The sequence below is a fragment of the Phodopus roborovskii genome, unplaced genomic scaffold, assembly GCF_943737965.1.
Source record: "Phodopus roborovskii unplaced genomic scaffold, PHOROB, whole genome shotgun sequence".
Lineage (NCBI taxonomy): Eukaryota > Metazoa > Chordata > Mammalia > Rodentia > Cricetidae > Phodopus > Phodopus roborovskii.
In genome coordinates, this window is record NW_026126410.1 from 2,607,052 (window position 1) to 2,623,391 (window position 16,340).

General features: G+C 39.8%; 1 protein-coding gene across 11 annotated transcripts in view; it reads right to left on the reverse strand.

The window, feature by feature from the left end:
• The window catches only part of Tenm3 (teneurin transmembrane protein 3), a 1,243,671-nt gene that overhangs the window by 425,353 nt on the left and 801,978 nt on the right, over window positions 1–16,340 (reverse strand). For all 11 annotated transcript variants that reach the window (XM_051182423.1, XM_051182422.1, XM_051182421.1 and 8 more), the window contains one exon: window positions 536–843. In XM_051182423.1, coding sequence (XP_051038380.1) covers window positions 536–767 — 232 coding nt within the window. In that variant the 5' untranslated portion in view covers window positions 768–843. The remainder of the gene's footprint in view (window positions 1–535; window positions 844–16,340) is intronic.

Sequence of the window (16,340 nt, forward strand, 5' to 3'; positions counted from 1 at the left end):
GAGCAAGCCATAGGCTCACTGGGGACTGGGGGAAATGTTGGCTGTGTTAAGGTGTGAGGTTGCATGGTGGCTCACTCTTGTATAATATAGACACTAGTGGATGGCTGGGCTGGATGGAACATGAGATTATGTAGAACCCTAACTCTATTCTTACAGGTTCTTGTGAGATTTTCTCTCCCAACACCTCTTTTCCTGAACCATCTCTATCTCTAATAGCAGTGTTTGTGTCTTCATTCAACTCAGAAAACCTTGAATTTCAGGCTTCTGCACACATACTTTGATCATATAGAAAACTCTCAACTTCACACACAGATGCTTATCTGTGGGACTGAGAAATCATTCACTACCTGTGTCAGTATGCAGGTTGGTGAGGCCATGTGTCACAGGTGGCTTTCTATCTCTCATCTGGCACACTGTGTGACGAGCAGCCAGGACAAGGAAAACCATCATTTTATCTTCTAGGGCTTGAAAGCCAGGGGCACTTCTAAGTTGGGAACACATGCACGCCTTGTGTTCTGCTGGAGTGTGTACCTACCTTGTCTAGTATACTCGTCTGCTTCTCTGTGGACCAGATCCTTTACTCTGTTTCCATAAAGCAGCCGTGAAGAATCATGATCAAAAGCTTTCAGGGTTTCGCTGGAGCTGTAGGACTTCTGAGTGGGGACCCTACACTCCTCATTGTCCGCAGACGAGTTTGTGTACCGCCGTTCTTTCTCTCGTCTGCTCTTGGTCAAGGAGCAGTAAGGCCTACGTTCTTTCACATCCATACTTCATTCCTTCTCTGGGCACATCGGTCTGGTTGCTAGAACATCCACGCTTAGAGTTCAAGTCTCACTGTCCTTTCTGCAAAGATAAAAGGTGGGCATAACTGTCAGTGTAATCATCATCCAAAGACTGACACCTTACTAGCCTTCTCAGCAGGATCTCATTTTCAATACCAAATTGATATCTCTGGATGTCTAATAGCACAGTCTATAATGACAACAGGTGTGACATGCTTTCTGTTTTGGACATTCATCCAAAGCACATTACATGAACTCCCCACCCCCATACACACACCACTACTACATTAATACAAAATAAAAACTAAACTCAAGGCTGAATATCACTATAGAAGCTGCTAAAATATTGGCTGCAGTAGTTTGTTTAATATCCCATAGTGGAAAAAATTTTCCTCCATAGTATTTACTTTTTATAAATTTCCTTTCTTTTCCTCACCCCAAAATAAGCATGTTATTATTATTATTAATTATTCACCTTTTTAAAGTACAGAAGCAAATTGGGAGATTCTTATAGCTGGAAGTTCATCAAGTGCATTAAGTAGTTTATTCATTTTCTTACAAAGACTTTTGCTTCAGAGGGCAATTTTCATGTGTTAAGAACCTAAATGTCTTGAACTATGGAAAGAGTTGGTCCCCTCTCATACCCCCTCCTTCTTAAACAGCATTTATTTTCTTCACTAGTTTGTGAACTCAATCAGTTCTGCCCTGATATTTAAGGCAATTCAAGTGGCTAATTTGATGGGACACTTTTTTCTTTCTTTTTTATTTATTTATTCTTTGTAACTGCCTATAGCAAGAATCCCTTAGAAGGAACAGAGCAAACTGTTTCTTTGCCTAGCAACTATCTGTTTCCTGAATTTGTTGAACTGACAGCAGAGAGGGCTCAGGGTCCATTGCTATCTGGGAGAGGAAATGCTGCCCAAGGCTAATCCGCATTCAGTGATCCTCTTTTGTGTTTATTGTTTCTCATTTTGTCCTTCATTTTAACCCGAAGGTTCCCCGAGCTCCGTTTTTAATACTCCAAGTATTGCCCCACCCCAATCCCATTTCCCCAAATCTCCTTTTTACCCCTGCAATTCAATAATCAACTTGAAACAGACTCCTGGTAGCTCCGGGCCCTCTCTGCTTCTGAATCCATAGGGCTGTGACTTCCATTTAGGCATTTTCTGCCATGTAGTTTCCCCATGCAAAAGAGTCTCCTGTCCCTTCTTCACTCATCCTTCCCTTGTGGGACCTTGGAGCCTCTGACTCTCCCACATCAACACAGCTTGCACTGATGTTGTCAACAAGTCTTTGTTGTTCCCGCTCATCATGACAACTTGCCGTGCAATATTCCTTTACTCTGTGTTACTATATGTCACTATGATTGGCTTAATGAACAAGCTCACTGGCCAATAGCTGGTGAGGATACAGCTAGGCGGGAAAGGCAACCTGAGAATGATGGGATGAGGAAGGGCAGGGTCAGAAGAGTCTCCAGCCAGACGAAGTGGGAGCAGGAGATAAACACACCATGTTGCAGAACATTAGTAAGGAATATGGGTTAATTTAAAATGTAAGAGCTACTTAGTAATAAGCCTAAATTACTGGCTGAGCCTTTACAACTAATATAAACTTCAGAGTAGTTATTTGGAAGTGGCTACCTGGATGGGAAAACTCTACCTACAAGAGTTCCTGGGCCTCAGCTTCTGCCTTCCATCCAGATACTCAAAGGGGGGGGGGGGCGAAACTCTGAGCTGGGATGATTGAAGGATCCACTGTGTTTGCTTATTATCGTTTGGAACACTCTCCAAGCCACGTCTTCAACCAAATTGCATGCCCCTGTACATGGATGACCAATCAGGACTTTCCTCAATGGGGGTTCCACATTTCTCTACTTTTGAATTGAACTAGGCCATTTGAAGTAGTTATTTGTTATGAGTAGGTTTTTCTGCCAGCCATGTCCTACCGCTGTGCCAGCCCCAAATAACACTGAGACTCTGTATTAGATATAAGGCTGTAGGCCAGTTACTAGTTTCTTATCGGCTAGTTCTGTCTTAAATATTAACCCATTTCTATTAATCTAAGTATTTCCACGTGGTCATCTTACCAGAGAGAGGGGCTGGCATTATGCTCTCTCTGTCTTCCATCTTGGAACTCCTCCCTACCCCTTCATCTCTCCTCCCAGTCTCCTAGTCCTGCCTATCTTGCTTTCCTATTGGCCAACAGTGCTTTATTCATTAACCAATAAGAGAAACATATTTACAGAATGACTTCTCCCATCAGTTATTAATATTTCATATTGTGCAAAAAGAATCTTCATTTCTTACCATTTTTACCTTTGTCATGACTGTATTTTTAATGTAGTATTTTTTACTGACTTTCTGATTCACTACTCCATTATTCTCTTACCAATTTTTCTAATAGTTCTTAATAAAACCTGAATTTTTTAATTGCAGCTTTCTTTTTAGCTTACTATGAAAAATAACTTCAGGTAACGTGACAGAGACTGTATTAATGAGGGTTTTATTATTCTAACAAAACAGAAAGTATTTTAGGTAAATATTTACTGAATGCATTCCAAGAGTGCTAAGGACCCAAGAGTGAATAAAGAATAGGTACTGTTCAAATGAAGTTAGTGAAATAGTAACATGCTTTCCAACAGGATTGTTACATAGAAATTACAGGAGGCCATAATGTGGACTAGGTTCCTTCACTAGGTCCCAAGTGGGCCATTCTAGGGTTCAGAAAAAACACCATGGGATATCCTTTTACCATCTGAGAAAGAGATCCATCCAAGTTCACTAAAGGAGCCAGTGTCAATCAATATGGTAACTGTTCTCCTTGCTTTTCTTATGAAAACTAACCTGGAAGAAACTGCTAGCCAGCCCGTTTCTCCTTCTGTTCTCATCTTATAGGAAGAGTAATTTCCAAATGATTGGTCATTGCTCTTTGCTTCCACTTTTTTAACAGCCCTTCTCTGTTTATAAAATCCAACCTGTCTTCTGAGCCCATTAAAATACTGACTCTATGTTCCAGAGTGATCAGTGGCCTGATTCCAGAATCTTAAGAAAAAAGACATTAATTGGCCTTAATGATCTTTAAATTACATTGTTACAATTTCATCCTTTGACACATTGAATAAATATGTCTTAAGTTCAACAAAAATTTCCTTTCTAAATGAGCATTTGGCTCTTTGGAGGAAAGGCTATACAGATTCTCAACATTAAATGGTCATAAGAAAGCCTTTTAATTGACCAGAAAATATAGTTCAAGCATTTCCAGCAATAGACATTTGGAATTCCAAGGCATTGCAGAACTTCCATGTGGCATCCTAAGTTAATATATGTTTTAAAAATTAGTATTCCTGATGAAGGGGATTGGCAAAACCATACCCCAAAGTACAATGCTTTGGCATGCTGCGCAGTTCACTTTTAAATGTAAAAATAACTCTTTCTAATTTTCATGATCCAGTTCTGTACTCTTATAAACTGGTTACTCATGTGATTCTCTGATATGGGAACATGAGTGTATTATCACAGAAAAGAGGGAACGTTGTGGTACTGTAACATTAATTAAATGTTAGGATATTGTCATTAAAAGTAACTTTACTTTTGTTTTATGGTACTGGGAACCAACCCAGGGCCTTGGGTATGGTAAGAAAGTACCACACCATTGAGCTAGCTGTTTCTTGTCCTCACATTTTAATGTCTTGTTATTTGTCTAGTTTTCCTTTTGTGGGCAGAGTAGTCTTCAACTTTTTTTCCAGTTGCCTTTTGTGAGGAGGATGGATTCTGCTATGTTATACAGGCCAGAATGTCCTTGAACTGGTGATCCTGTGTGTCTCAGCTTTGTTTATGCTGTCCTACAGCAGTGCACCACCAATGCCCAACCAGTACTCTCACATTATGTCATTCATAATACCAGATAACTAAGTTTTGTTTGCAAAGCAATCCTAAGTTGCCACAATAAATGAAATATAGTATCAAAGACAGAAGCAATTTGATCCTAGGCACTCAAAACAACAAAAAGTTCTTTATATCTACCACTCCACTTTTGTACGTAGTTCAAACTTTTTGAGGATTTAATCTACACTGTAATGCTTGCAACTACTGACACATTTCTGATGGAAGTCAATGAGTTCAATACAATTTCAAAGGCAGATTTCTGGGTTATCTCCTCGACTCATGGCTAAGAATGAGAAGATTAAGAACTACAAACTACTTGAGAAGTGCTAAACTGTTCACATCTTTTGATAGGGACTTCCGGTTTCTCACACAGGAGAAGGTCATTTTGCATAGGCTCCACATAAAGAACTTAATAAATGGGTCAGGAAGTGCAGCTTTTGAGAAATGAAGACTTTGCAAAGCAAGTCAACCAAAAGTGTGCTTATTGAGTTGAAAGGAGAACATTTTATTGATAAATGAACACAGTTAATTTCCATTGCTTCCTCGCAAAAACAGGTCAATTAAAAAAATCATAGTACTTTGGAAATCACAACTGGACTTAAAACATCTGCATACCTAGGTTATTTGTTGTTTCTCAACACAGAGGTCCTGGCCGACTAGACATACTTAATTTTCTGACCATACATATATGATGATGTGAAGGAGATATACATTCAGTAGATGCTATGCTTTGAATTGTGATCTTTTAGATGGCTAGTGACTTATGGAATAATGTGATTCTGAGCAGTGACAGTGAGCCATAGCTCCTTACAGTCACAGAGGTGAGGGAGGGACACTACTATGTACTGTGCTATGAGGTTCAGTGGGTTTAAAGTACTTGGAGCATTGCAGGGTATGATACTTCTGGTTCACACTGGTATCATGGGGTATAAGGCAAAAGCAGTGAATGAGTATCTGCACCCTGAGAGATGTGACTAAAAAAATGAATAAATAAACAGGCAGGCAGTTCCACCTTTATGGACACTGATATGGGTTCACCCTAACTTCAACTGTAACTGCAGCATTTAAAGATTTATTTTATCACTTATTTATTTATGGGGTATGTGTGTGTGCGTGCGCATGCGCACGTGCGTGCGCATGAATGCAGGAAACCAAAGACACCAGAAGATGGCATCAGATCCCCTGGAGCTGGAATTACAAGCTGTTGTGAGCTGCCCCATGTGGGCATTGAGAACCAAACTCCAGTCTTCTGTGAGAGCTGCAAATGCTCCTAATCACTTGGCTTTTTCTCCAGCTTCCAGATACAGCATTTAAATTGAACCTGACAGAAACTGAACTCAATAAAAACATGTTCTTCATAATAATAGTAATAATAAATCCCCAAATACTATTTTTTTTTTAAATTCTACACTTAGAAACTAACCTGGTTTTTAATTGGAGTTTGTGTATTTTTAAAACTACTCTTGATATCAAGGATTCTAATTTTTGACCTATCATCAACACTCTAAAGTCAAATGTACTCATAAAATTCCAAGAGCTGAGATAAAAAACGAACATGTAAACCCTCGAGAGAAAGAACCTGTTGGTCGGTCACTCACACTTTCCCTGGTGTCTACTTTATAAGAGCTACTTATCTTTAAGTGTTACCTTGAAGACCTTTGAGCACAGAACACCATCCCACTCACATCAGAGCTGAAAAAACTTACCCAGAAGGGTAAGTAGATTTTTGGAGAAACAATAATTTATCACCCTAACATTTTAGAGTAAAGGCTTAAATTAAGTCATTCATATACAATAGCAAGAATTTTTCACCTTTTTGTTACAAGTCGTATTTCCTTAATAAGTTAGTATTTATGAATTATTACCAGCTATGTTAATCAAACAGCAAACATAACTTCTTATATTATGCACATTTCAAAGCATTTCTTCTATTGAATAGATTAACAGCAATAGAACACAAGAGAAAATCAATTGCTATTGTTCCTTTTACTGAAAATTATATTTTCTGAGGCAAACTTGTAAACCAAAGAACTGAAATAATTAAGTATAAAAATAAAATCATATTATGGTAACTTCCTCAGTAATGTTAAGTGTATGGGTACCAATAATTTGGATTTCCAGTTTCTCACAAGAGGACAAACATGAAAACACAAGTAAATATGAAAGACAATCTAAACAAAGGGTGTCACTGTAAGTCACAGAAGTGATCCTTGCTGAGAAAATACAAGTGTGGTGAAAAACTAAGATAGTGAGTGTCAGTGCTTGAGAAGGTCAACACTATACAAGGTGTTTTCTTTAAACAGGACAGTTGACAGAGGTGATATTAGAAAGCAGCAATAAATATAAAGCCCACTTTTTCTTACTTGCAAGACAATTCACGGGAACCAAATTTATTCTCCTGTCTAAAAGAGCAAAAGCGGGAGCTGGAGATGTAGTTCAGTGGTTAAGAGCAATTGCTGTTTATGCAGAACACCTGGGTTCAGCTTCTAGCTACTGATGATGACAGGGTTCCCAACCTCAGTACCACTGGCATCTTAGAAGGAAAAAATTCCTTTTCAGAGGTGTTACACTGTAGTGTGATAATTATTGGGATATTCCTAACTTCTACCTTCTAAGTGCCTACAGTGGCAGTTCATGACAAAGTTGTTTCAGGACAATGGCATATGTTGCCAAAGACAAAACTACTCCACTCCAGACCCTACATTGGGTAAAGTATCTAGGGCTTCTTCTACTACATATGACATCTCTTACGCCAGCAGTGGCTCTGCAGGAGCCCCAGACTGCACTGGGAAATAATGTTTCAGTTTTGTGAGGAATATAGGCCTAAAATGAAGATGATTCTGGTCCTACCTCACAAATCTTAAAACAAGACCATACATGAACAGCTGTTTCCAAATAGCTTAATTGCGCCCCCACAAAGTTAAAAGGCAATGTAGGAAAAAATAAAAGTATTCATCACTGAACAAGATTAAACCCACAGTGTGTAAAAGAGCAGGAAAACAAATGAGGAGAAAAGGCAAATAACTGAGACCGGCTATTAGACATGGATATGAAGGCAGATGTGGTAAGGTAGTTTGAATGAGATGTCCATATATTACTGGGCATTTGAAGACTTGGTCCCCAGTCAGTGGCACTGTTGGAGTAGGTTTAGAAAGTGTGGTTGGAGTAGGTTTAGAAAGTGTGGTTGGAGTAGGTTTAGAAAGTGCTGGAGGACATATGCCACTGAGGCTGAGCTTTGAGGTTTCAAAAGTATAGTTTCCAGGGCTCCTTCAACATGATCAGTTTTCCTGCCTGGTCCCATTGCTGCATCAGCCCCAAATAACACAGAGAGATGCTGTATTAGATATAAAGCTGTTGGCCTGTTACTAGTGTTTCTTACTGGCTAGCTCTGTCTTAAATATTAACCAATTTCTATCAACTTAAGTGTTTCCACATGGTCTTATCTTACTGGAGAGAGGATCCGGACCTCTTCTCTCTCAAGGCTCTACATCTTGAATCCTCTGCTACATCTCCCAGAATCTTCCATGTCTCCTAGCCCCACCTATCTTGCCTTCCTATTTGCCAACAGTGCTTTATTCATTAACAAATAAGAGAAACATATTTACAGAATGACATCTCCCATCATCCTATTTTGTTTCTTGTTTGTGGCTGGAGATGTGAACCCTTAGCTCTCAGCTACAAACTTCAATCACCATGTCTGCCTGCTATCCACACTTCCCTGTCATGATAGTGATGGGCTCTTACCCATCTGGAACCGTATGCCCAAATGAACTTTTCCTTCCTGCTTGTGGTATCTATCACAGCAGTAGAAAAGTAATTAAGTAAGCGAGTAGTAAAACTGTATCCCTTATGTCTAAGATGAAGAATGGTAAATTAGATAAAACAGAGGGAAGAGGTAGCAAAGTCAGAAAGACAATCAGAAACCATATACAATAAAATTAATGGATTGATAAGTTTATCAGTGAACTAGTCATCACTGAGATACAGACCTACTTTAATAAGTCAGTGTGATGACAGAACCCTGAGGGATAAGACAAACAAAAGGACAGAAAATATTTGAAGAAAAAAAAATAAGTATAAACATTTCAAATTTTTTGAACACTGCAAATGTATAGATTCTAGAAACACAAGTTCAAAGCAGAAGAAATGTGAAGAAAACTATACCAGGACATTTGATTATGATGAAAATTGTCCAACCCAGTAGTAAAGAAATACTTTCAAGAACAGAGAAAATAAAATAGTGTGGTATATTGAGAGCATCCAAATGGAAATAATGTAAGCACACAGCCAGGAGGGCAAGATATTTTAAAGCATAAAAGAAAAAGTCATCTGAAATTCTATGCCCAATGAAAGTATTTCAAAAATTAAGCTCAAATAAATGCATTGCCTTATACACCAAAGCTGACCATCAGCAGACTTCACGACATAAAAATGTAAAGGAAGCCACCCATTGAAAAGGAGGCTAGAAACCTAGAAGTGCTAAGCAAACACCCACACTTGGTGATGTTGAGTATGCGGAGAAATATATAAGATAATGTTTAGATCTTTGGAAGCACAATGACTGCTTAAATGAAAACCATGGCAATGTATTCCAGGGTTCATAGTGTGTGTGATGGAAACGTACTGCAAAAATAGCATTAAGGAAGGGAGTAAGAAGCAGTGTTGTACACTTTTATGCTATACACAAAAAGACATGACAAAGGTAAACTGTTAAAGCTAGACACTGTACATCCTGAATCTCTAAAATAACTATGCAAAAAGTTACAACTCATCAGCCAGGGAAAGCTCATTGAAATTATAAAAGAAATAAAAATTAAGTAGTAAAGAAGACAGAAGAATAGGAAGCTACGAATAAAGAAATGGTAGGACTTTTAAACAACAGGAGTCAATAGGACAGACATAAACATCGCTAAGTCAACAACTGCATTAAACAGAAATGATCTATACATCCCACAAAACACAAAGGTTTTCATAAAAGCAGAATGCAATCTTACACTGTCCCCAATTAACACACTTGAAGACACTAACAGGCTAAAAGCAAATAAGGTGAGTGGGTTAGATAGCCAGCACTGTAAAATGAAAATGTTAAATTATAATTGGATGTAAGTGGAAAAGACTAACCTAAAGATATCAACATCTGCATCTGATAGAAACAATTTTTTTTTATTTTACATGTCCATCCCAGTTCCCTCTCCATCCCTCCCTCCCAACCTCCCTCCCTCACCCTCACCTTCCCTCCCTCCCTCCCAACCTCCCTCCCTCCCTCTTACCCTCTCTCTCACCTCACATGCATCCTGACCGCCCTCCCCTCCCGTCCCCCCACCCCAATTCCACATGTAGGGCAATGCCACCCAGGTGGGGTCATGTAAATCTGTCAAGTCATTTGAAGTAGGGACTAGAACTTCTCTCCTGTCTCTAGGTTAAGGCAGTATCCCTCCATGGGGGATGTGTCTGCAAGGTCCTTTTGTGCACCAGGAATACATCCTGGTTCCACTGTCTGAGGTCCTTTAGACTGCTCAGTCCTTCTAGCTGAGACCCATATTCGGGGGGGGGGGGCTGAGTCAGTCCCATGCTGGATTCCCAGCTATCAGTCTGGGGGGCTGTTAGCTCCTCCTTGTTCAGGTCAGCTGTCTCTATGTGTTTCTGCCTCCTGGTCTTGTCCTCTCCCTCTGCATCTGGATTCTAGTTCAACTCAGTGTTTAGGTATGGGTGTTTGCTTCTGTTTCCAACAGGTACTAGATGAAGGCTCCATGGATAAGTTAGTGGTTGATCTCACTATCTGGGAAGGGTATTTATGGTAGCCTTTCCATGGTTGCTCAAATCTTATCAGAGTCAAGTCATTTGAAAAAGCTAGAGAACTCGGAGCAATGGACTAGAAGACCTAGCAGTGGGTATACAACTGATTCAGATGGACAGGGCATACTGATCACTGACTTCTTTACACATTTATCAGACATACAGAGAATGCCTATCACCTGCAAGGAATGGCAAGAAGCACTGGGAACGGAAAGACAAGATACAGGACATTTGTTCTTTCATTCTGACACAAGCAAAGCAAGCCAGAGAATGGATGACACAAATAAAAACAGTTAACGAACACATGAAGTGTTTTAAAAAGCTATGTTGCTCAGAGACGGACTAGAGGAGCAGGAGATCTAATTGACACCAAGGGCTGAAACCAGACTCTTCTGAAATAAACAAATGAATGCATAAATAATTGACATTTAAGTAAGACACACAGGAGAAATAAGAAATTTATCTTGGGCACAAAAATGCACGTCACAGTAAAAGAATTTGAGATAGAACAAATGAAGAGAACAACACTCAGAAAACACTGAGCCTGGGAGGGTTTGGCAGACAAATGACAATGGGACCAAGAGGAGGGACAGACCTGAAATGAGTGTGGAGGGGCCGCAAGGTGAAAGCCAGGCTACAAAGGGTAGGCTAAGCAGCTTCATGGAGCTCCATCAGTAATTTGTGGCCGTTACAGAATTGGGACAAGCAAATTATGTTACTGGCAGGTTTTCAATTTAGAGAACCCTCAGTAGGTGGAGTACAGGGGGTAAGGGGAGGAAACAGGAATGCTTTGGTGGCTGAGCTTCATGTAGAAGTCCAGGCAAGGGAAGGAGTCAGCCTGCAAGGATGTGGAGAAATGACCAGGTCGAAGAAGTGGTGAGCAGAGATGCTGGCTTGACACTGGAGAGAAGAAAGGGAGAGAGCTGGGATGGGTACCGGGGCCTGAGCTAGAACAACCAGCCAAAGTGCTCCTCCAGGAGCTGTGCAAAGAGGAGGCCATCCTCAGTCACTGATCAGCACCTTCCTATGCTTGCTTTTCTCTCACTGAAATCATGCACTGAACACATAACATCTGTCCATTGTGGAAACAAGAACACACAAATAAGCCAAGAAAAGGACTCCTCCCATAACATTTTGCTGTTTGGCTTTTCTGTGAATCTGTATGTGTATGAATATGTGCATAGGTGCATACATATTTAACATGCACAGTCTTGTAACACATTCCCTTAAACACATTGTCAATATGTGAACAAAGATGAATTCATGCCTTTATTTTTTTAAAAATAATAAATAAGGAGCTTATTGTTTTAAAACTCAAAGCTATCCTTCATGTTCCCCCCCCCCAGACATCAAATACGTAAATTGGGATAATGAAATAAATAGGAACAGTGTGCTAAAATAGCTTTGGAGTAGAAGTGAATATGGGGAAATTTTTAATTGGAAAATATATAGAACAGTGCCTTAGGCAGTAAGAAAAATGGCTTAATTCCCATCAAATTGTTTTAAAAAATCTTTCAAAAATATTTACAAGTAAATGGAAACAGAAACTGAAAATGGTCAGAAAACAGATAATGAGGCTTATTTACTAAGTAATATAAAATTGGAATGTTTTCTTCTATGATTTCAAAACAATTTAAAGGGTTTTTTTGCATGATTGGATATGATTTATTTTTTCTGATAAAATTATAAAAAGGAATATTTAATAGAGTTCATCAACATGTTGATAGTTATGCATGGCTGCAAAACTGGCTGCGGGGAGATCATAATCGCTACACTTAGAACAAATGGGAAATGCACTCAAGAATCCAATAGAGCTTCCCAGCTTGGAGACATTTAGAGTAAAATGTAAATAATATTTCTGGAAGTTTATGCTTGCCTGGATCAACCAATACCCATCATCTCTATCTACTCATTCCTTTCCATGGCTTAAACAGCTCTCCATATAGAGACCACTGCTTTCTTCTCCTGTGTCTCAGCATGAGCTTGGTCCTTAAAATTCTAGGAGTAGTTGCATCTGGTCTGACAGGAGAAGCAAAGAACACATTTATGTGTCATTTATGTAACGGCGTGGCAACAAAACGGCCTCAAATGTTTACTAGGTAAAACAAAAACCAGAGAGACAAGTTGGGTCCTGTTCCAGTTGTGTGACTCTGGTTAAAGGAGGCCCTTCCAATCTTCAAAGGGATGAGTTATCTGTGCATGTGTCAGCTGCAGTCAGACATAAGTTGATAATAACAACACTTTACCACGCTAAGGATTTTGCTGCTGGCGGTTCTGAATTACTTTCCAGTTTGACAAAAGATGAAGTAAAATTAATGGACAAAGTCTCAAGTCCAGCCATTGTAGGGACCACACTGGGGCTCACACTCAGGTTCCCTGCTCTTCCTTTTATTTCTTTGCTGTTGATAAACCATACCAACTCAGAATCCAAGCCTTAGGTGGTAAAGAAGGCAAGCTAGTTTTCTAGAGGGTTTAAAAAGAGCCAGAGCTCGCTACATTGTGAGTGATTTTAAGTCCTGTCTGATGGTCCTGGTGACAGTTGGGAAGAGCTTCGGAGATGAAGAGTTGATGTCATTTCCCTAAGTGCTGCATCGAGTCTTCTCCTTAAGAGTGGCCAGAAAAGCTCCTGGTGAATTATTAATTTCGAGCGTGATTATTTATCGAGTACTTAAAATATGCCAGGTACTTTACATATATGCCCTCACTTAACCCTTATAATAACCTTGCTAAGTAAGAATTATAAACCCTGTTTCACATAAGAGAACTAAGGCCCAAAGGGATTAACTGACTTGCCCAAGGTCACACAGAAAGCAGTTGATCAGAATTTGAACCCATTCCTGTTTATTCCAAGCCTTTTTTGTGTCTCTGTGTATACACATGTAGGTGTATGAGTGTATATCTGTGCCTACGTGTATATGTGAGTATGCATGTGCTGCTACGTGTGTGTGTGAATATGTATGTGATGATGCATGTATCTGTGCATGTGTGTGTGTGTGTGTGTGTGTGTGAATATGTATGTTCTGGGGCATATGTGTATGCCTGTATGTGTCTGTGTGTCTGTGTGTGAATGTGCTGGTGAATGTGTGTATGTATGTGCTTGTATGTGTGTGTATGAGAATACGTATGTAATGATGCATGTGCCTGTGTGTGAATGTGTGTGTGTGTGTAAGCCAGTGAACAACTTCAGAATTGTTCCCTTAGTGCTGTTCACTGTTTTATTTTGAGACAGGGTCTCTCACTTGCCTGGGACTTACCTTGTGGGCTAGTCAAGCTAGCAGGGATGCACAGGAATTCCTGTCTGTGCCTCCCCAGCAACAAGACAAGCACATATCCCCACACCTGGCGTTTTTTGCAAAGGTTCTAGGGATCTGCAGGTCTTCTTGGGACCACTTTATCCACTGAGTTTTATTCCAAGTGTCCAAATCTGTACCCTTAATAACCGGACTTCACATCACAATCATAGAAGAAGAATTAAAGAAACTTAACTAACAATCCAATTACTCAGGAGGCTGAGATACGAAACTGTCAAGTTCAAAGTAAACCTGGTCTACATGGAAATTTCCAGGGAAGTCTTAGCTACATAAGGAAACCCTGCCTCAAAACAAACACACAAGCAAGCAAACAATGAAATTCAACAACAAAACAAAACAAAACAAAACAAAAAAACAAGAAACAGAAAGGGGAGGAAAGGGAATAGAAAAGAATTTTAACAAACTGTGTTGGGCTATCAAGAGGCCCACTGTTAACAATCATGAAATTGAAAATGCCATGATATTTAAATGTGCTGAGATCCCAGTACTGGGAAAACAAACATAAAAACCAAAAGAAACTCAACTGAGGAATAAGAAAGATTATCCAGGGCCAACAAAACACGTGAATAGACTGAAAACATTGGATGCTTCTCTGAGAATAAGGGAGAAATGATACTGATGACATTATGTGTTTCAGATGGGAACACAGAACCAATTACCTTTATTTGTTTTCCATTCCATGTGGTCTATTTACCCATAGAGGTACGCTTCTCTTGTGTGGGGTCATAATGGCAACTGGAATCTTCCTTGTAATCCTGTGTGTCCCACTATAAGCATGAGGGAGCAGGCTCATGGCTCAGACTCCAAACACTGTAGTTCTGGAACTCCCTCCACTGAATGTCCATGCCTGGTGCAGGAGTGGACCTGTGACCTAATTCATGCCTGTAAGATCAGTCCTGGAGCATCTGATAAAGCCACTTGCCATGAGCCTACTCTTTTCATTACTGTTACTAATCTGGGAGGTTGTAAACTCGGAGCTTGTTTACATTTCTGGAGAAAGACTGCCTGCCATTGCAAGTCTATAAAGAAGAAACAGACCTCAGAGACAGAAATACAATTTAGAAACAGATTCAGAAACAATATGTTCCTACCCTGGAACTAAATATTTTCAACTAAAAATATCTATACTGATATAAGAGTGGAGAAGAGATCGCAAGAATTTCAATCATACAAACCCACATGTAAAGTCTAGCTCTTACTACTTACCATTGATGATACATGTGGCTTTGAGTGGTGACATGAAGTCTTTAAAGCTGTCTTTCCTGTATTTCATTTTCTAACAGGGATATGATAATAACCTTCTTGTATAGATAGAGACCATGAAGATCAGATGAGATTAAAATAAATTTAAAGGTGTTTAGCTTGATGGTTGGCACATGCATACTTGGCAACTATCATTAAGTCAAGAACTTTGTTCCATGTCCAAGAAAAATGTCCACAACCATTAGGCTCACACCTGAACCATCTGAGAATGCTCATTGGGTTAAAAATGGATCTGTTATGGGAGTGAGAGCATAAGGAATTAGACAGGCAAAAGGAAACTGGTATTTTCCTAAAATGTTTTCAATGGAATTTTAGTTTTGAATTTTTATGAGCTTATTCAGAAATTCTGTCACTGAAGGAGGTGGAAAACACAGTTCTCACACCAATAATTTCAAGAAGGATTTCATGTATAATGTTATCCAAATATTTATGTCTTGGTTGTAGAGAGCAGTAGGCAAACATGGGAAGGACTTTGAAGGGCAGCAATAAAACGGGTTAAGAGGTTCTAGATTGAAAAGAGCTGTGTTAGGTTTATTTTACTAACAACTGGGTGGACACCCGATAACTACCCACAAGTACTTGGAGAATAAAGGATAACTGTAGTTATTCATGCCACTGTAACCCACAGGCAAAATTGCTATAATAAACATGCACTCTGTCTCCTGCATTCTAGACAGCTTTCATCCCACTCTCAAAAGTGCTAGCCTAGCCAAATGGCACCTTCACAGATTCCTGGAGAGAGAGACAGGGGTCCAGTGTTGGCAGAGAGTGCCATCCCTCAGTGTTATATTGTCCAGTGGAGCAAAGAGGAAGGTATGAACAGGTCCCCAAATCCCACTTCCTCCCTGAAGTGACTATGCCCTAGGGGGATGGACATGACATGACAGAACTGTTTCAAGGTTACAAAATGACACAGAGTTCAATCTGAGAGCGCTAGGTGTTCCAAAAGCTCAAGAAATGCTCCTGGGAGATCAGGAGATAATCTGGATTTGAGTTCTTGAGTTCAATACCCAGAACAGACACAAAAACTCTGGGTGCTGTGGCACAAGCTTGTCAACCCAGCGAAAAGAAGTGAAGCAGCTGGACCTATGGCGCTCTCTAACCCGTGGCGGTCTAAACTGGTGGGCCCGAGGTTTAGTGAGAGATCCCATCTCAAAGGAAGTAGACATCCCTGAAGATGACATCTGGTGTTGAGTTCTGGGCAATATGTGCACACAGATATATTCATATACCACACACAAACATGTATCAACATGCACTTAAACATTAATACACACACACACACACACACACACACACACACA